We start from the raw sequence: 21,098 nt of genomic DNA on the forward strand, positions 1-21,098 counted from the left end.
TATTTTTGGGATGAGGTAGGGTGGTGATCATTCAACATTTTCTTGTTGCTGAATGCCACTGAACACAATCACATCTTCACAGTAATGCTTTAAAAAAATCTAGTACAAAGACAGTAGAGACAATTACACCAACAAAGGCAGGATAAACTCTATTTAATCCCCTTTTATTTCACAAGAACCAATAAAGGAGTAGGTGTCCCAATACTTTTGCCCATCTACCCTTCAACTCCTCAGAAAAACCTCAACCGAACACCACTGCTACTCCGCCATTAGGGCTGCATAGGCATCATAAAAGTTTGAAAATTCAAGACCAACTGTGACTAAGGATGGGACATTGGCCATCCATAACTGTTGCCATTATCACTATTGCAGGAGCTGCTGGGACAACCGGCAGTCCCAAGTACTGAACTGGAAAGGAAGTGTATGAATGTGAGCATACTGGATGACACCAAACAATCAATGTTGTTCTACTCTGCTGTACACACTACAAATATATATATATATATAATAACCCGCAGCGGCACAGCGAAATCAAGGCGTGCTGCAAGACATATCTATCAGTCGCTGTTCTTCTTACCTTCATCTGCATGGCCTGAAGCTCCTGGTAGCTGCCCTGGGCTTTGGCTTGCATGACGCTCATCTCTTTCTCCATGGCAACCCGCTGGTCCCGCAGCACAGCCTCCGCACGGCCGATCTTCTGCTTTTCTGCCTGCAGCTCCTAGATTACCACACGTGCACAGAGCAAAGCAAAATCCCATTCAGCAGTCACAAAAGCACTGATGCAATGACATGTATTTTGTTTTTATCATTACTGTAATAGGAGTTTTGCATGACAGACACAAAGCAATGGGGCTGTGGGCAAAGTCCCAAAGTTCCCAAAGTAAAAATAAATTACTATATGAACACAGAACCAGAGTGAAATATTGCACTCTGAAGTCATGTGCACATGGGATGTATTTAAAGTCACGAAACAGGGAGATACAAAAGTGAAGAGTTGAACTCTGGCTGACTAACTTTTTTTAAGTAGAGAGCAGAGTTCAACTCTCACTCTGATCTTTATGACAGCTTTAGCAAGAGTGCAACAGACCTGAGAAAATAAACACACCATTTCAATATGCATGTACTCAATTTCCATAAAGTCCAAGCATTAAAGAGGCCCTAGAATGTCAAACTGCAGTTTTCATGGCATAGTTGCATAATGAGAGTTCAGTATATGGAACTGACAAACCATGAACCTCAAATACTGTTGTGTCCTCTTTTCAAAGAAAATCTGGCATAACCAAATCAGGGCTGAAAAACAAGCTAATTTCAGAAACTGTTACGTAACAGTCTTCATTCGTTATATTTACACCCCCGAAACTTACATAAACCCAGCCCACTAGTGAAAGTCAAAGCTGGCAACAGTAAACAATAACCGCGATTTCAGAAGAATATGGTGTTGTTGGTACTGGAGAGCAGATCACCACCACCAGACTCTGCTGGTTATGGGAATACAGGTCTTGTGAACCAGGCTAGGGCTGGGCAACTCTTCAGCTTGTTAACAGTACATACCACTGAGAGGACACAAAGAACAACACTGTAATTATCAAATCGTTTTGTACAGTGTCAAAACTATGCAATAACATGCGTCTTCTGCAAGCTTTTGTTGGTGTTGTAAACCAGCCAAAAAGGTAGAGCTCATATGTTTCACAGTTAAACCATGGACATTATAACTTGTGCCTAAGCAAATGAAGTTAGACACTGGTCAATCATACATTTAAGTGTGTTAGAGTGAACTACCTGGCTGAGCTGTTTGACTTTGTCTTTAGCGATGGAGGCTTCTTCCTGCAGAGTATTGAGAAGGCGCTCTTTCTCTGCCAGCTGCTGAGCAGAGGGTTCAAACTTGGCTGCAGACTGGGGACAGAATGTGACAAAATTGAAGGAAGTGAGAAAAGGGACAAGAGAGAAAGATAAGGAATGTGCTGAAAGTGAACATCTCTCACCTTATACCAGTTGTCCAGGGCGTTGGGGCTCTTATCACGGAGCAGCGAGACCACAGAGACTACATCAGCATCAGACAACACCAACCCACCCAGACTGGCCATCAGCTCTTTCAGCTTCACCCCGGCGTTCTCTGCACACAGACATATTGCCACAAGACATGTGTCAGCCCACTGTTGATGATAGTCTGATATACTGATTACACTGTACAAGTACCTGCAAAAAATAACCTGTGGCCTTAATTATACTCAGCCTTGCCTGTTAGATACGGCGATAGGACACATTTAGTCTGGTGAAGGACACAAAGACGAGACAATTGAGGGCATAATATGTAGACCATATGAGATAAGGACAGGACAGTAAATGAGCCGCACAGCTAAGAATTGCAGAGTGTCACTGAAAGCAGGACAGCAATCAAGAGAGACAAAAATGAATGCTAGCAACTCTGCCTGGACCTGAATCCAATTACGGCAGGCCATGACTCAATCTGATCACTATAGCTGTATCACTGTAGAGGAGCACCTTTGTCAGTTTCGTTCTTCTGTTTCTTGCCATGTTTGGTGGGCATAGGAGCTGGAGCATCATCATTCGGGCTGCTCTGGTGGTTGGCTGGAGAGTCAGTCTGGCTCACAGGAGAAGACTGGACCTGAGCCTCATCAGCTAAAGAGTGATAGAGAAACAAGCAAAATCAATGCTCAAGGATGTTTTTGTATCAAGTGTGTTATGAGTTTTTTTTTAGGAAGGTGTTCATTACAGAGGTTCACTGGTCTACACTGGCACGTTTATTGCTCTGTACCACTCAACAGTCATCATTGCTCTCTGGCATCAATGGCTCCTAGGGCCCCACGCTTGGAGGCACTCAATGTCCATTTAAAAGTCCATTCTAGGTGCACCTTCACTACATCTCAAAGTTTCCGAGACACTACCACCCTTCCCCTGAACCCTATTATCATGCTTTTTTGGACATCAGCGAAACTGCATTCTTTGCCCGGACTGGTCATCATGCAAACCCAGTCACGTTGCACCAGTGATGCCCCGGGTAGGAGTTCATTTTAAACCAGGGGTGATCATAATATTCTGATATGACAGACAGTGGACGAAAAAAGGAAGCATCTGAAAACTACCAAATTAGTGGGATGTTATAGAGCCGCTGTTTGCAAAGGTGCACCAAGAATGGACTTGTGGCAACACCGCGTGCATCCCAACGACATAACATTGGTACCAAAAGGGAACAATGACTCTGGTGAGTGGTGCAGAGTAATCAGCGTACCACTGTAGACCAGTTAACCTCTATAATAAACAGAAAAACACAGATCATGCCACATCTCAATCAAGCCAAAGGGGATTATTCAAACTATCAGAAGGTGGACATAAATAATCGGACATGACCTAAACCTTGGCCACAATTCTGAAGTTTTTTCTTATTCTAATGTTTATTTCTTAACAACAGAAGTCTCGGTTCTATTGATCAAAAACAACTAGACCTGGCCAGACCCATAGCTGTGGTATAAATGTGCCTTTTGTAAAACAGAATACCAGTGACAGCAGCCTCTGTTTTCTGCTTCTTGTTCTTTCTCCGGCCGCTGCCGGTGGAGGCGGCAGGCGCAGCCACAGGCAAGACAGTAGCAGGAACAGCTCCATCTTGCTGTTTGTGCTCAGCCAGGACATGCTCTTCCTTTTTCACCACAACGGGAGACTGGTCAGGCTTCACCTCAGCTGGATGCTCTTCTGCAGCACACAAAAGCACAATTACAGTTCAAGTCTTCACAGATAATATAGATAACAGAAAATATTTGAGTATCTCGAAGTGTGAAACCTCACACTGCAGTGGTCTATATAAGGGGTCTGTGGTGAATACTTTACCCCTCAGTGTGCACTATAAATAAATATTTGATCTGATTAAGAAGACGAGGCAGAATGCTTTGCCATGGACACTAATGAGTGATTGTGGGCAGTGTGACGTGAAGAGCCTCAGGGATACTGCCAACCCTCTCCTACTTCTAGTAGCGTCCTTTTCCTACTACAACTACTAGTGACACACATGCACACACACTGAATCACACAGACCACAGACTGCTACTGAGTTTGTGCCAATTCAAGAGAGCTGCTATTAGCTGGCTTCACTTGGTTGTATTTTGGGTTGTGTCAGCAGTAACTACAGGCACGAGTAAAAGTCTGCCATGAACTGAAGAAGCTGAGCAATGGAGTCAAGACCCCCCCCCCTCCTCCTCCAAAGGGAGCCATTATGTTTGTTATTACCCTGGGCACTTCCATTCTTTGTAAGTCATGTTACCATTTTTGGTTTAACTATTCAGCACAGACACTGCTTCCATTGTTTGCCACTTGCCAGGCTTACATGTGTTGCAAAATTAACATTATGCTTTTGAGAGTGCCAAGAACAAGGACCCTGAGGATTGGTTACCAGACCCTCCTGCCTCAAACACCCAACACTGAAGGCAACAGTTGAATGGTTGAGGTAGAGTCGATTAGGGCTGGAGGTTCATTTCCAGGAGCAAGGTTGGTAATCATGGACCTATATAACTTCATGCAAAAACCTTATCGCCAAAAGACATATCACCAAAACTGCAACTTTATCTCTCAATGGAGGTCAATGTAAATGTAAGAAATGGAGCATTACCACATCTCTATTCATCATAAAACTTGAACAATGTTATGGCAGATTAATATGGCATTTTAAAAACCTAAACATAATTTAAGGGTTTGCGTGCCAGCAGATTATAGACATCTAAAACAGCCCCTTTAAGATAATCTAATGGTGATTAAACTGTAAGGAGTTGCGTGCGAGTCAATATCCTGATTAAAGTCGATGGAGTCATTTATCTGCAAGAGACATATTACAATTCCCAAAAACTACTGGGTAAGCTAATGTGTGAACAGAATTCTTTGGGGACTGTTTTGGTGCAGTTTTTAAGTTTAGCTTTGGAGAGTAAAAAACCACTGAGAAATCCAATTGCAATTGTGATTTTTGATGCTTAATACAAAATTTTGCACTGTTCTCCTTTTCCATGACATACCTACTAGAAGCAGACTGTATCTGCCCAGTATCATTAATTTCCCTCCCATCTTGGATACAAGGAGTGCATTATTAATAGCATTATAGCAAAATAATGTTGTGCCTTGTTTTAATAGAAGATTTTTAATGTTTCAAAAGAGAGAGAGAAATCAAGTGAAAGTGTGTTGTATAGACTCCTAAATAAAGAAGCTTTTGACTGTTCATGCTTAAGAAATCATGCCCTGTTTGTCTACACTTTTATAGCAAGTATGTAGACATGCATGTTGGTAAAATGCCACGCAAGAGCTGCATGTGTAAATGACGAAAGGTTCAAACAGCACCACTGAAGTTATCCTGGTAAAGCTTTGGGTTTTGAGCATGAAAGGGGCAATCTTCATGAGGAGGCACACTTTGTACGCAGTGCAGCAAGCCTGAGATCAGAATCCTTCACTGTCACACACCCTAAAAGATACACGCCCAAACAAGCAAATGCCTAAATTCCTTCACTACTTGGTAATCACTCTGACAGCTACACAGCATTGGCTCCACTAGTAAGATATACGGCCATACACTAGAACACTGCACAAAAAAAACGCTTACGCTACAAAATGCACCACCAAGCAGCTGCATCAGTTTAAAAGGCTGGACCATGTTTTCACTTTCTGGAAGCTACAGCTTCACAGTTATCACACTTTCAGTAGATAAAATAAGTGCACCTTTTTATACATACACTTACAACCAACTTACCAGTTTCACTCTTTTGTTTCTTGGCTTTCTTCTTGCCAGTCGTCTCGGTTGCAGCTGGGGGGGTGGCTTGTGGCTGCGGTGGGCTCGGCTGCTTGGTGAGGGGCAGGGGCTGCTCTTTACGTCCAGCGACAGGCTTCGAGCCGTTGATCTCTGGCTCTTCTGAAGTGACAGGAGGAGGAGCAGGAGAAGCAGAGGCAGCTGTAGCAGCAGCCTTTGCCTTCTTATCCTTCTTCTTCCTCTCCCTCACCACAGCTGGAGGCTCTGCTTGGACAAGGGTGACCACGGGCGGGGACACAGGCACCTCAGACTCTTCGTCATTAGAGGCAGGAGTAGTGGCCTCGGACGTATCGAAATCTCGCAGATCTTCCTCCGATTCGCCTCCTCCGCCCCCTCCGCTTCCGCTGCTCTCTTTCTTCTTGTTCTTCTTTTTCTCGCTCTTTTTGCGGGCATCTGTCTTAACGGGCGGCAGCTTCAGGTCTCGTTTCTGGCGGGCCAGAACTTCGTCATAGGAGGTCTCCTTCATGAAGAGCCAGAAGAAGAGGAACATGAGGGCGATAACCAGCGATGGTGCCAGGATGAGCAGGTATTGCGAGTCAGCTACGTCGATCGCCATTCTGGACAAATGAAAAAGACGAATGGAGAGAAAAGTAAGCAAACACAGCAGAACTGCACAGACCGTGCCAGCCTAAAGAACTCGGACAGTGAAGATGGGCTGATACGGCATTTCTAGGACACGAGCAATGTCTGATAATTGATACGATTGGGACCAGTAACCACACCAGACAGCATTCATTTTACCTAAATTAAGACCATGCTTACTGGTTGCTAAGCAGAACTCTAAATATCTGTTACTAAACTACCATTGCCTCTATAACGTTAGCGAAGCATCAAAAGCAGTCTGAAATAAAGACCTTTGTGGAAAAACTCCTCAATTCCATTGACCTAATTTTCCACTCTACACTTTACCGTGCCTACTTCAGAGTTCTGACTCAGTCCAACGATCTCGTCTGTCTATTCTCTCACACACACACACACACACACACACACACACACACACACACACACACACACCTTCCTCTAATTCACACTACTCCCACCTTTTTGCCGTCTTCCCAGAGGGTCCCCTTTCCTTCTTGCGCTCAGTGATGTGATCCAATTAGGCTATGTGCTGAACACAGTAATCTGGGTTTGCCCACTGAATCTGAACTAAATACAATCCCAGCTGAGCAGTTCACACTGGCCTCAGCTTCAAAATGTGAAGGAAGAAAAGGCTATTAATGCCCATCTACCAAGTGATCAGACTCTCCAGCTTGACTAATATTCATGAGAGTAGACTTTTTGCTACTAGCCAACAAAACTAATACACTTGGTCGTTTAAAAGTCCTCAGAGACACTCCTCAGTTACTGTACTAATATGATAGGTGTAAAGAAGAGGGCTCTTAGCAGAGTCAAAAATACTCAAGCATGGAAATGACACCACTGGTGCCTTTGTGGTGAGAGCAGTGAACAGGGTAAGCACAATCCTCATCAACTAACACTTGCTCGTTTCTAGTGGTCAATTCATCTGACAACCTAAAGACCATCTAAAACACTGTGTGGGCCCAAAGGCTTTAAGTTACTAAACTGAATACAACACCACAAGTCCCTTTAAATTACAGCAACAAATAAAAAAAAAGGTCCTGGGTCAATCTTCTACATTAAAACATTCTCAGAATTGCACCGTGGAGGAAACGAGACTAATGATTTCCCCTTTTAAATCAATAGGAAGTGACTAAGAGCAGAATGAAATCATCAGACCCAAAAAAAAAAAAAAAAAAAAAAAAAAAAAAAAAAAAAAAGTTGTCATTGTCTGAACATCTGTCAGGGTTTTGGTGACCACTCGCATTAGAATCACTAAAGAAAAGATCTATAAACGCTGTGCGCTGCACCATTTGGCCCGAACCCCTTGTCTCTCCAGCATCTGTCAGGAACAGAGGTGTCAGGAGGGGCCCTTTGCACTGTGCCTGACAGGAGGTCACCCTGTCTAGCCTGTCCTGTGTGTGAATGCCTGGATAAGCCAACAACCTTATTAATTAGGAATAACGTTCCACAGCACTGCCTCAGCCGGACCTCAAATCAGGATATCCAGGCTCAACTAGGTTTATCCAACTTAAATGCATATAAGCCTTACTCCAGCCTATGTAACGTCACATTCCCAAGCCAGTGTGAAGTCCTCCCATTTACATTAATGTGAGAAACTTTTACATAGCTGCAAGACCCCTAGAAGGCACTAAACCAGAGGTGGGAAACCTTGTAATAACCTGCAGAGTTCAGTGAGGTGTGTTTCCGCAGAAACAAACACCAAATTCTGTAAAACTCCTATCCTCCAGGGCCAAATCCTGACCAGTTATTGATCAGGCCTGATTGATATACTCACATTTATGGCAGTGAATTATATTCACACACAAACACTATGGTCTCAGTTGGGGCTGGAGTTTCCACTAAATTCGGTCCAAAGTACACCGAACAGGATAGGGATGGGTGTGGTCACTTAGTCATATAATGCGTGCTTGCTTGCTTTCTGAAGCCTGACTCCTTGTTTTGCTCTCGGCCCTGCAGAGAGGAAAGCGAACTCAGAGGCAGATCAAACACGAAGTGGCGTGGCCTCGGGATGGATTCCCAAACACACGGTTGAATTCCTACCGGCATGGGAAGTTTCAAAGAGCAGGTCACACCAAATCTGCGAGGTTGCCCTGTGGCATGGAAATGAGGCGGGAAGACAAAGCTATCGGGCGACTGGCTGCTCGGAATCCGGATGCTTTGCTAGGCCTGCCTGCTTTGAAAAAACAAGGACGTGTCTCCATGCAACCTGCTCGTGTGTAGACGTGGAAAAGCCTTCAAGAGATGTTCCTTTCTAGTTAGTTCATCTGGTCGTCAGCAGGCACACCTTATATGAAGCCAAAACCGATGGACTTCAACATAACCTATTAAAGTGCAATTGAAAAAGAGAGAAAAAAAAAAAAAAAGACCCACTGGCATGAAATGATCACACTGTGCCAGGAAAGATAGGGGCACTAGATTTGAGTGCTTGTGCTAGAGTGTGAATGAACTTTGCTTCCAATACAAACAAAGCAGTATCAAATCTCACTCTCTTGAGAACAGGCAAACAATTACTCACTCTACTATGAACACAAGCCCGTGAAATGCAGCACCCCATGAGACATGACCGTACTTCAACATCACCCTAATCAGATTTCAAACAGCGTGTGGATCAAGGGTGGGTCATGGTGCTGCAAGTGCAACCTGGTGCAACTTTCTGGGAAATAAAAGCGGACCACCAGTTGGTAAGACATCGGACACGTGATCTCCAGCTCCACTGGAGTATTCCTGAGGCGTGCTAACATTCTGCTCATACACAGTTGTCCCTCACGCACGTTTTTAACCAGTTGCTAAATATCAAGACCTTCGCCTTCGCGTTTCAGGAAAATCAAGGGTCCTCTTTTGCAGAAACCCCTATTTAATAGAATTCGGCTCTCTTCCCTGTCTCTCAGCTGGGTGTGAAGGCATGTAGTGTTGGCTCACTGAATGATTGAAGTCCCTGCAGTAAGAGAATGGACTGTGAGCAGGCATTAGCAGAAACACGGACTTGTGGACGCCCTTAGCTCCACCTACACAACTATGAGTACTTATCAACAGTTCCCTTCACAAGGTCTTTGGAGTCACAGGAAGGATATATGAAGTCATGTTCCTCAGTTTGTCTCGGCTGTAAGTGCTAAATTGTACACACGAAGGGACAACAAAGCGTTGCAGCTTTGAGAAATGTAAAATCGCCTGTCCCTGTCGTTCCTGCACTGCTGTTGGAATAGCATGCTCCTGTTAACCACGCTATTAAAAGCCACCCCATCATCCTGCTAGGCTAGCTAACTAATCTGTCGCATTTAGAAACGCCAGACTACTTGACAGACGAAAGAGGCCGGCAAACTAAATGAACTTATGGGCTATTCTTAGGGTACCTCACTAGCTGTGGAAATATCTATAATGATATTACTGGTGATAACTGAAGAAATGAACCCCAACATCTTGATTTCGTAATATCTAGCTAGCTAGCTAACTAACTACAGCACTGCGGGCACTCGTAGGTAGTCTTAAGATCATAGTGCTCCTGCTGCCTCTTCTTATTTAGCTAGTGATAGCTTTTACTTTCCTAAATGGCTAAGAAAGCAGAAGATCAGTGATCAAATGCTGTGATTTAAGCTCACAAATCCAGCGCAAAGCAGAATACCGCTACAAACTGGGAAGTAAACCCTCGGAGTAAACCCTCACAACCCTCACGACTTATTTAGCACTGTTTAAGCTAGCAAACGCTACCTAAGCTACGAGACAAGCTAGGTAAGCTAACGTTAGCAGACGCTGTGGGACCGGACATGAGCTCTCAGTGGGCTTGAAATGACAGCGTGGTTAACCCGATTAAAAGGCCGGCTACAACACCAAAGCACGTTGGTCGGAGTATGAGGTTAACAGCCCATGTTTTGCTCTAAACTACACACGGAACACCTCCAAAAACGAGTAAAGACCATCTGAACGCAAATATAGCTACATACGCTCAGACCTTAACCTCGTTCCCCCAGGACACGGGACGGACAGGCAGTGAGCTAACTAGGCCCCTTGTGCGGCTAACGAGAGACGACGCTAGCTAGCGAGGTGCCTGGACGCGTATGTGATTATCTCCCAGAAGCGACCGGGCTAAAGATCAGTAAAGGCTTTATTAATGAAGACCAGACGTACCTGTAATGATATCTTGAACAAAACTAGTTGCTGTTGTAATGAAAGAGTTGTTCCCTTTGTGGAGCGCGATGGACAGCAGCTCCGGCCCGGCGGTTAGCAGCAAGTCTATCCTGTTTCGGAGAGGCGGGGGCGGGTCGCTCGGCTGAGGCTCCACACAATACGGCAGAGTTGTCCGATTCACTAAAGAATCGTTCTTTTGAACAAGTTCTGTAGGACCTGTCGGTGGAACCGATACACAGGTTCAACAGACTGGAATTTGCAAAAAGCAAAGTTTGCGTGCGTATCACAGGCTGGAAGACATCACAAGTACAGTATTAACAACAGCCATAATAATAGTAATAATAGTAATAATAAAAAAACATTTTAAATCATACTCTGTCCATTTAAATTGAAAATGTTTTTTATTATTCTTACCTGAACATTAATACATGTTATTTAAATTGTTTATGTATATTATATCTGGCTTTTTTTTATTTGCTTTATGAAATCTGACTCCGTTAACGAATAGAATTAGCGATATTGCTCACTAAATTTATTTTTATTGTTTGAAAAACACAGACTAAAAGATTGCCATGTCCAAAATCTCGTTCTGCCGTGCTAAAGAGTATGTAAAAAATGTACGCCGCCATTAGAAAGGACAATTATCACATGCGTTTTGGACCCAGACATTGATTTGACGTCTGAATCAGTGTTGTTGAATCAAACATTTAAACATTTAAACTGACAGTTCAAAAGAATCGGTTCGATCAACTGAATCGTACTTCCAAACACTACCGTACGGCTAGAGCCAAGCCCATCCAGGGAGGACGAATTACAGCCGACCTCGCGTCGAGGGAGGTTCCAGCGAAGCTTCTCGCGATAAGTGAGTCTAGCTCCACCCTCGATGCTGCTCTGACCGTGGTTTCCTTATTTGCTGAAGTAATCAGGGTCTCGATTCACTCGGACGTTGTGACCACAACTGCCATGAATACGTTGTAAATGCCAGCAGTGTATTTTATGGTTGTTATTTTTTTTGACAATGACCATGATTGATGTTTGCAGAGCTTGAGTAATTTTAAATTTGAGACAACGTTTAAATACAAAATTTATTTTAAATATACATTAAATAAACACTATACTGATGGGACAATCTCCAAATAAGATTTAGCATTAACTGCTTAACAGAGTTATATAAACCTACCATAAGAAAACATAAGAGGCTATACTTACTAAACCGTAAGGAACAAAAAGTAAAATTTAACATTAGCTCTTTAAATTTAGCTCTGTAATATCATTGTCATTGGTGCTTAGAAGATCCTGTAGTTTTTGCTTAAACATTGGCATTAGTCCTGTGTCTCTGATAAATCAGGCAGGTTTCACTCCTCCATGTCCATGGACTCAGAGATGTTTTTTAACTCTGCCTCATGCTGTCTCTTTAGACCCTTCAGGTAAAGTCGCAGGCCGTCAGAATCCAGCCTGGAGTTTCGTGCAGTCTGCACCAATCTCATGGCAAGATGATAGTCTGCTTTCTCTCGTTGTGTGGCTGGGTCACTATGATGCTTAGCCTAGGGGTTCAGGAGAAAGAGTACGATGGATTGCAGTTCTCATGTACAGTACAAATGTACAAATATCCAGCTTGTCTTAATATGTCACTGAGGCACTGAATTATCATACAGTCAAAATAACCATGTATGTAAGATATCAAATGACAATCTTCAAATTTACCCATAACTTTTGGCTGACATTGGCTGCAATAGACTTGGCCTCCTGAATGGTAGATAGTGGCATGGAGGTCATCTCTGCTGCTCTTATCCCTTAAACAGCAAACAAAAATAAAGTTTTTAAAGATGCAAACACAATGTGTGATTTTCAGATTTTGTTTAGTTAATTAATTGATAAGTCATTTCAATGCTGTTTCTTAAACATTAATCTCTCAGTAGAAAGACTCAGACTACCGTAATTGCGTTCCTCAGAACAGCCCCGAGTCAGCAGATAGGTGTAGACCACGCTCTCTGTGCTGCTGTCATCCCTCCGGATGTGCTGAACCTGCATGTGCTGGTTCTCCACATTGGGATACAGAGTCTCCAACTGACACAGCTCCAAGAAGTGGGTAGCAAACAGACTGAATGCCTGAAAGACCCACAGAAAGCAGAAAGTGAAGCAGTTGTATTGTTTGTTTATGCTGTTTGTAAAAATCTATTGCTAGCAAGTCAAAAATGATCAGAACAAAATTTTTGAATGCACACTACAATACCTTGAGATTGATGAGGAATTCACAAACTGCGTGGCAGATGCCGATGCCCTCCTCAGCACTGGTGCCACGACCCAGCTCGTCGATAATAATCAGTGACCGGTCACTTGCAGTGTGTGTTATGTATGACGCCTGACAGTACAGTACACAAATGTAAATGTAGTAGTATGATAGTATTACAGTATATAGCAGTTCATACACTATATGGACAACAGTATTGGGGCATCTGCTCATTTCTATTTTTGTTTCTTAAAACAATGAAGTTTATTTTGCTTTTTTTTTGAGTAACCATCTCTATTGTCCAGGGATGGGCCTTTTACTAGATATTGGATGAGCATTTCTGTGAGGATTTGATTGCATTCAGCCACAAGAGCGTTAGTGAGGTCAGGATGTTGGATGATCACCACCCCCCCTCAACCCCGACTCATCCCAAATGTACCACCATCATTCTAGAGGACACAGATCCCCTGCTCCACAACTTAATGCTGCAGGGCTTTAAATCCCTCTACCCTACGCCTGGCATTAGGCATGGTGCCAATAGGTTCATGTTTATCTGCTCAAGTCTCAAATTCTATTGGTAGTACTTCTCTACAGGTACTAGACAAACTGTACCAGTATGCATTTGCCCATCTGTATCAGCAATGGGTGCTTAATGTAGCTGAATGCATGACTTAGAAAGGTTGTCCACAAACATTTAAACATACCGCGTATGTATGATTTTGTCATTTACCTCTTTCATCTCAGCCATAAATGTTGAGGAGTTAGTCTCAAAATCATCATCTACTCCTATTCGAGTGAATATCTGATCAGCAACACGGAAGGAGGCATAATCAGCAGGCACAAACGACCCTGAAGCAATAGAGAAGAGGGAATAGAAGTTACTGCATCATAAATGCAGGTAACAAAGCTCTACTCTTATTTTATTACATAGAGATATCTTATATACCCTAACATTACAAGTTCAAGATAGGAAACTGCATAGTCAAACACAAACCGATTCCAAGAGCAAGCCCAGTTACCTATCTGAGCCATTATTTGGCAAAGGGCCACTTGTTTAAGGTAGGTAGACTTCCCGCTCATGTTGGGGCCAGTGATAATAACAAAGTTGCTTCCTTCAGAGATGTAGCTGTTGTTGGAGATGGGCTGCTTGCCAGCAATGCGTTCCAGGATAGGATGGCGGCCTTGCTTTATCGCTAGTGTGTCAGTGAACTCAGGGCGCACTGAAAGAAACAGCAAGCACACAGAGAAATGGTATCAAGCTTCACACTACAATGGATGGATCTTTGTTCTTAAGGTATTTAATTTTTTCAGTGTATATATTTTAAGATATTTACATATAAATATATTTATAATCTGGAGCATTTAATATTTAAATCATGTATGTGTTATTTTGCTGCCTACCGTAGTCTGAGACTGTGCAAGCATTAGCCAGGGAGAGCAACATATCCAGCATGGACACAGCATCAGACAGCTTATACAAACAATGGATCTGCTCATATACTCCAGTGAGTAGGCGGCATACTACCCTGCAGAAATAGGGTGTGAAGAAAGTGTCTGTTTTTAATAATCTTCATATTTAATAGATTAATTTAATAGATTAAATTCAATAGATCAGAACTGCAGGTTCTCTTGTGGTTAATGCAAAAGACATACTTTAAAAAGTAAGATTAATGTGTTGCTTTCAGAGGGACACAGGTTTGGGTGTTACTTCTCTGTGAACTTCAGCCACTGTATGGATATCTTCAGCTCGCCCCATTTACTGTAATGAAGGATTGACTGGACTAATCTAGGTATTAGACGGTAACTGCTAATGCTGAGCTTCCTTGAGAAGAGGTTCGACAAGGCAACCAGGAAAAAGTAAAAAAGGCAATTGGGCCTAGTATGAGTACACCCTCAAGGCAAGATGCGAGTTTGCCGCATGCTCACACATAAGACATGTGAAAGATCTCCTTCAGGGCCTCTTCACAGCGATCATTCATCTTCATCAGGTCTAAAGTGGTGAAGCTGTAGATGTTTTTCTGTCTGGCTACCTACAGTGAACACATTAGGCCCTTTAGTTTGTTCTAACATTTTCTATTTTCTAGTTTTTGAAGAAGAAAAAAAAAAAAAAACACCTTCATTGCTTACTTTAATAAATTCCCCTGGGAGCTGTCCATGAGGCAAGACCACACCATCTAACTTTAGTTGTATAAAGAAGCTGCGAGCAGTACTGAAACTCGTGCGCAGGGGCAGGCCGTACTTCTCTCCAAGCTGATCTACCAATCCTGAGCAGACAGATACTATATTATATTATAAAAATTATTATACTTTAGCTGGAATCACTTCAGTCAAATCATACACAAAGAATTTATCACATCTACCACAACAGCATCAGCTCACCTGCTATGTCGTCCACTACCTCAGTGTAGGCTCGCCGTGCAATGTCTAGGAATTCATTGACATCAGGGCGCACAGCATAGCACTTCTGGGTGCGCATGTTCAGACTGCCCTTCAGGTAGGTGGTGTCATCATTGATCACTGTTTTGATCTCAGCCAAAATGCTGTTAAACCTGTGCCAAGAGAAGCCGCAAGCAAAACTTTCGCAAATTAAAAACTACTCTTCAGTATCAACTAGTACCAACTCAATATTCTAAATATTTTATGTAAAATGTATATATCTACAATATATAGTAATATATAACATATAGTATAGTATATACATATAATATTTAACTGCTTACACCTGGGACTAATTCTGTGCCATCTACAGCTAGATTTCTAACTATTACAAATAATTAATTCTATTTTTCCTCTCTGATATCCAATCCAGCATATTTTGCTGATAGTATCCCAATAAAAAAAAAACTGTACAAGAGCTCCACTTATAACAAAACACTTAACCAAATGGTATGTGTGTATTTATTACCTGCCATCTTCCAGTGAGGTGTAATATGCTTTCAGCAAGGCTGTTTTAGCATCCTTCAACACCTCCTGTCAGAAAGAGAGCTATGTATGATCTGCAAATTTTTTCTGAGAGCCATTCTCACACTGATCCTGACCATATCAAACCATGACTCAGAATATATATCTTGTGTTGACAGTTATGAACACACCAGTTCTCACCTTCAGTGGAGCAATCTGTTCTAGGGTGCGTTTCAGCTGAATGACATGCATTATCTTTGCCTCAGCCACTGCTACCTATATGACATGGAAGAAACAAGGGGAGTTGAGCACAGTAGACCTATTAATCTCTTCTTCTTCATGCACTAGTTTTCTAGTTCTATCGGTTAGCAGTCTTACAGTCAAGCAGGCTGCAAAGACACAGTTCTGAATCTCATTAAGAACCTATGTAACAATAGCTAGTAGAAGGTGATATGACTAAAACTATTTGTTTTACCTGTGCTTTAAAATATGTCAACACAAGAAAGTCTAAACCCAAAACAATGTCTGTAACTACATCCATAAAATAAAAGCATATTCTCCATATAGACTGTACCGTCTCTTGCTTGGGGACCTGAACAAGGGAAGAAAGCAGCTCATCTACATCCAAGAAGTGTGTAATTGCTGCAAATAAAATAGTACCAGCCATTACCACTCCACGCATAACTGTTCAGTTTCTTTCGCGCAATACAATATACAATATACTTACTAGTAGATCAAATACGGTACAAGAATTTGCCAGCAAAACAAACACCAGAAAATTATCTTAGAAAACAAAAAGCCTTACCGTTCTTCAGACCAAAGAAGAGTTCCTCATCCTGCAACAGTTCCTGCAAATGGACCAAAGAGACACTGAATTAATACATGCTTAGAAGGAATTGCTGTATGTTAGCAACTACATATGGCAGATTGTTCACCTGTATGGTGTCAAGGCGTGTGCTAATGGTGTCAACATCCAACAAGGGCTCCAGAATGTTGGAGCAAAGTCTTCTCCCACCACCAGGAGTTTTGGTGTAGTTCAAGACACCAAACAGAGTGTGATCACTAATAAACATTAGAACATATCAATTCTTTGCTCTCTAAATGTCAATGTGAATCCGCAGTCTATTTCAGCATATGCTACCATAAGATATTACAAAGCACTGAAAAAAAAACATTTTATCAGCTCCACTTTTCATACAAGAGCACTGTGTAATTCTATAATTCCAGAGCGTTGTCCATCTGTTTCTAAGCATACTCGGTTTTCCTCCTTTCACCACAATGGTCAGGACCACCACAGAGTAGGTATTCTTTGGGTGGTGGGTCATTCTCTGTGGTCATGTAGGGTCCTAAGAGGCTAAGAAAGTATGCAGAGAAACAGATGGACTACAGTCAGTAATTATAGAACTACAAAGTGCTCATGTAGGGTAAGTGGGGCTGTTAAATTAAACAATGAGTGTAGAGTTGGTGTTAATGAAGTGGCCAGTCTGTGTGCATATATACATAGCAGACTTACAGTTATATGCTTATAGTCTCTAACCTTTGGTCCCTGTTGTTAATCACTAGCTCCAGGTTCTTGGCTGAAACAGAGTCAATCATAGTAGTCTGCTCACTGCCAGTGAAGCTCACTTTCAGAGACTTGGGTGCATAGACAGAGTTCTGAATGAACTCAAAATACTTAAGAAGGGCAGATGCAGATGCAAGGCAGTAGTACCTACAGAAAGGAAATGGTGTCATAACACAAACCAAAACTGCACCTTAAACAAGTACGATCATTAGCATGGAATATGACATTACTAGCCACCTACAGATTAAAGGGCTTATATCATTAAAACAGTTTATTTTTTTTATAAGATAATAGTTATATGTACATGTCTATGCAGCCTACAGCAATGTAGCCCACCAATTCTAATGTTACAGCCTGGCCTTTTTGTTTTTAGAATAAGGCACATTACAGGGCAGCCAATTAGCACAGTTTATTCAAATGCATAAAAAGGTGGATTAGCAAAGAGAACAGAAGTCAAAATGTGGCTGTGTAAATACTTAGGACTGTTTTTAGCAGATTAAGCGACAAAAACATAAGTGGATCTCAAAACTAAAATTAAATAAACAGCAAGAGAAATGTATTTTATGTAATCGTACATGATATTTTCTGATCTTAGGTCAGTGAATAAATGAGTGTGATGCATACTTGGATTGTACTTCCATAAGGACAGTGCTAAACTCAGGAGCACAGAGCTGCTGGATGTATTCCAGTCCTTTCCTTTCATTAAAGTACTTCCTCTGAATGGCAGTGAAAGATACCGACTGGGGCAGAAGAGGGGATACACTACACTGTGCATTCATTTTGTACATTTGAACAACTTTACATGAACACATTACAATTCAGTTACATGGATTTAACAGAAATGAACCAATTAAAAAAACATTATCGTCAGCTTAATCATGTTCATTGTGTTGAGACTGATAGCTGATACTTAGCTGTGCCTTTAATACACAAGGCTGAAACCTCTGCTGTTCTGTGTAAAAGATCCACCCCTGATTTTTAACCAGACGCAGTAAACAAGCAGAAGCATATCTGTACCGGGAAGTTTTCTGTGATGAGGTTGTACAGCTTGGTCCCCTGGCCTTTCTCACTAGCACTGTCTGGCATGAGAATCTCAAGTGGCATCATGATATGGAGTTTGGTAATGACCTGCATTGATTTTAGACAATGTATATAAACCTGCAGTATCACAGAGACACTCATTTTCTTACTCTACAGAGAATAAGTCTTTAAACAACACATCCAGTCAAATAAAGTACAAAAGCAAACCCTGAACAAATGTTATTATTTGTTATCTTTTACTTACACTAGAAGGAAAGCTATGTTGAGTTCACATACATTACAAGAAAAAACAGTGACACTTAGCTTTGGTTACTGCACAAAGACTTACTGTTCATATAAGGTATGTACATGGCAGTAGTTAAAGTGTAAATATCAAAATTAGCAATTAAAAATGTCAAATTTGGTAATCTGTGAAATTGTTGGTGTGATATAGGCAGATGAATCATCTATTTAAGAGAACAGGTCTACATACATTTTATTTAGTGTAATTTCAGGAATATTTCTTAATTGTAATTAAATATTTAGTCATTGTGACAAATGCTTTGCTGGCCTGTGTGGCACACATGCACATTAGCGTTCAGCAAATGATAAAAATCCAAACATTTATTTCCATTAATCCATATCTGCCTAGTGATTTATTTTTGTTTAGTACCCACAATTTTCCAGCCCAAGCTGTAGGCTAAAAGGTTGGCCTTTTACATTTATGGTAATTATGGTATTATGGTATTTAGCTGACGCTCTTATCCAGAGCGACTTACAAGGTTACTCGTATTACAGAGGTGGGCCAATGTAGTGTTAGGAGTCTTGCCCAATGACTCTCATTGGTGTAGCGCAGCATAGTCACCCAGACCAGGGATCGAACCCCAGTCTCCCACGTGGTGTGGTAGCTCAGTGGCAGGTAGTGGTGTTATCTGTTGTGCCACACCAACCGTACCTTTGCATACGTCCCAGTGTCTGCAAACTGGGAGAGAACCAGCTCAGGGGATTTCACATTGATGCTGGACAGGCCAACCTCTCCTCGGGCTAAACCTCGGCCCTCCACCAGAGCCACGATCACAGAGGCAGAATGAGACAAGGTTGCAGATGAAGACGTTGTCACTACATGAGCACAAGAGTAAAGTGAGCTTATTCTCTTTGCTTTAGTCTCCAAAACATAATGCACCTCAAACTTATAGAAGCACAAATGTGGTTTTTGTTGTTGTTTTTGTGTGGCGATTTTTATATCAAATACTTTTCATCCTGATTTTCAGTTAAACCCTGAAAAATGACTAAATGTGCTGTATGGGTTCATTCTGTCAATGTGGATAACAATTAAGATCATACTGTTTCAGAACACTGTTGGCACAATCAGGTCCAGAAAGTAAATGTTTATGTGTCTCTTATCCTGTTAAACTCACTGTTGAGCTCCCTCTGAGCTATTCGTCCAGGGATCGTGCGCCCCGTCGATCCGGGGGTCCTCCCGGGCAGACTGCTGGAGCTCTGAGCACCACTGACGGGCCATGGAGAACCAGAGGAGCTTAATCTCTTTACACCTAAATACAGAGAATTCAGGGCCTCAGATCCAGTAAAAGCTGTGCATAAATTGACCAGATGAACTCACTACTGCACCAAAGCTAATGTTAGCTAATTAGCTAGCTAGCTACTTGTAGGTACAAAGCTAGCTAGGAATAACTGGCTAACTTAGCTAGCTATGTAGGGGGAGCCCGTGAGCTAAAATTAGCTAGCTAACAGTGCTACATTCTCGTTGATGTTTATCTAACGCTAGTTACCTGCTCTGACTGGTGTTTCGTGTGAGTCTGGTACTCTGGCGCCAGCAGTAGCCGCGGGAGTTGACCCAGAACATGAAGCAACACTGACACCATCAGAGCCGTAGGAGGTGGATAAAGGAGACGGCGTTGGGCCGGTGTCCTGAAGCCGTGTGAACGGAGCTCGAGTAAAGCGGCGGTCAGGAGGTGTCAAGATGCTTGTGCCGGTATCTGAGCTACAGCTGGCCGTTACTTCTTCAGTGCTACTTCGGAGCATGTGTGCATTCATAGCTGCCCTGCCCTTACAAACACAAGCAGTGGTGAAAAGCCCGCGAATTTAGGACTGTAAATTAACGGTAACTCATGCAATCGTGAAGCTAACAGTAGCTAGCTAACCTTTCACGCCCTCTAGTGACTGACTGAGCTAGATAAACTACACTTTTACACCAAGCATGCTGTGTGTGAGCTCAGACCACCCTAATAGTCATTGGGGTCGCAATTAATATATTAGTATTTTATACGCAATGCCCTAAGTGGACCGGTGCTACACCGAAATGTGTGACCACCGAATTCTGTGATTGTAGGGGGCGCGGAAGAGCTCCCTGTAGAATTCAGCAGTCGCCGATTTCGGTGTAGCACCTGTACGCACTGGTATACAATAATTGTGTTTTGTCGAGATGTGCTACCCATCGATGTCCTGCCTACCTGATCTGCGCATGCGCGAATGTACTACATATATTAATATACATTATCGCTTTAGTGATCATTCTTCGTGTGTGTGTGTGTGTGTGTGTGTGAACTTCTTACAATCTGAGCTTACAGTTAATATTTGCTTGAGTGGTACAGAAGTGTGAACTGTAATTCAAATAAAATGATTTCACCTTGATTTAACTTAAAGTATTTAACTTAAGTTATAATTACCCTGATATCAATCAGATATTGATCTGATATAGTCAGATAGTACGTGAAGCCATACTGGCACCATCCTCATCATCTGGGCTGCCAGATGGCAAGCATAATGGACTGAGTCACTTTGACAAGAGCCAAATTGTGAGGTCTTTTTTGTGTGCTGTGGTCAGTACCTACCAAAAGTGGTCCCAAAAAAAGTAACTA

General features: G+C 42.2%; 2 protein-coding genes across 6 annotated transcripts in view; both read right to left on the bottom strand.

Moving 5' to 3' along the window:
- Window positions 1–10,646, bottom strand: part of ktn1 (kinectin 1) — a 29,035-nt gene extending 18,389 nt beyond the window's left edge. For 4 of the 5 annotated variants that reach the window (XM_072689532.1, XM_072689531.1, XM_072689530.1 and 1 more), the window contains exons 1-7: window positions 10,505–10,645; window positions 5,741–6,354; window positions 3,517–3,708; window positions 2,503–2,640; window positions 1,983–2,113; window positions 1,780–1,893; window positions 578–718 (exon numbers count right to left, since the gene is read on the bottom strand). In XM_072689532.1, the coding sequence (XP_072545633.1) occupies window positions 578–718; window positions 1,780–1,893; window positions 1,983–2,113; window positions 2,503–2,640; window positions 3,517–3,708; window positions 5,741–6,353 (1,329 nt within the window). In that variant the 5' untranslated portion in view covers window position 6,354; window positions 10,505–10,645. Of the gene's footprint in view, window positions 1–577; window positions 719–1,779; window positions 1,894–1,982; window positions 2,114–2,502; window positions 2,641–3,516; window positions 3,709–5,740; window positions 6,355–10,504 lie in introns of all 5 variants that reach the window. The other variant, XM_072689529.1, reaches the window with a different exon arrangement.
- Window positions 10,647–11,684: 1,038 nt separating this feature from the next.
- On the bottom strand, window positions 11,685–20,274 carry msh4 (mutS homolog 4). The gene is made up of 21 exons (XM_072689538.1): window positions 20,010–20,274; window positions 19,638–19,772; window positions 19,175–19,338; window positions 18,217–18,327; window positions 17,824–17,939; window positions 17,173–17,346; window positions 16,571–16,697; window positions 16,441–16,483; window positions 16,210–16,277; window positions 15,837–15,911; window positions 15,640–15,704; window positions 15,114–15,283; window positions 14,862–14,998; window positions 14,661–14,764; window positions 14,136–14,260; window positions 13,754–13,954; window positions 13,465–13,583; window positions 12,738–12,866; window positions 12,439–12,613; window positions 12,209–12,297; window positions 11,685–12,048 (listed from the first exon to the last, which is right to left on the bottom strand). Exons 1-21 carry the CDS (start codon window positions 20,272–20,274, stop codon window positions 11,860–11,862), a joined length of 2,781 nt encoding a protein of 926 aa, XP_072545639.1. The 3' UTR covers window positions 11,685–11,859.
- Window positions 20,275–21,098: the final 824 nt, after the last annotated feature.

The sequence above is a fragment of the Salminus brasiliensis genome, chromosome 10, assembly GCF_030463535.1.
Source record: "Salminus brasiliensis chromosome 10, fSalBra1.hap2, whole genome shotgun sequence".
Classification (NCBI taxonomy): Eukaryota; Metazoa; Chordata; class Actinopteri; order Characiformes; family Bryconidae; genus Salminus; species Salminus brasiliensis.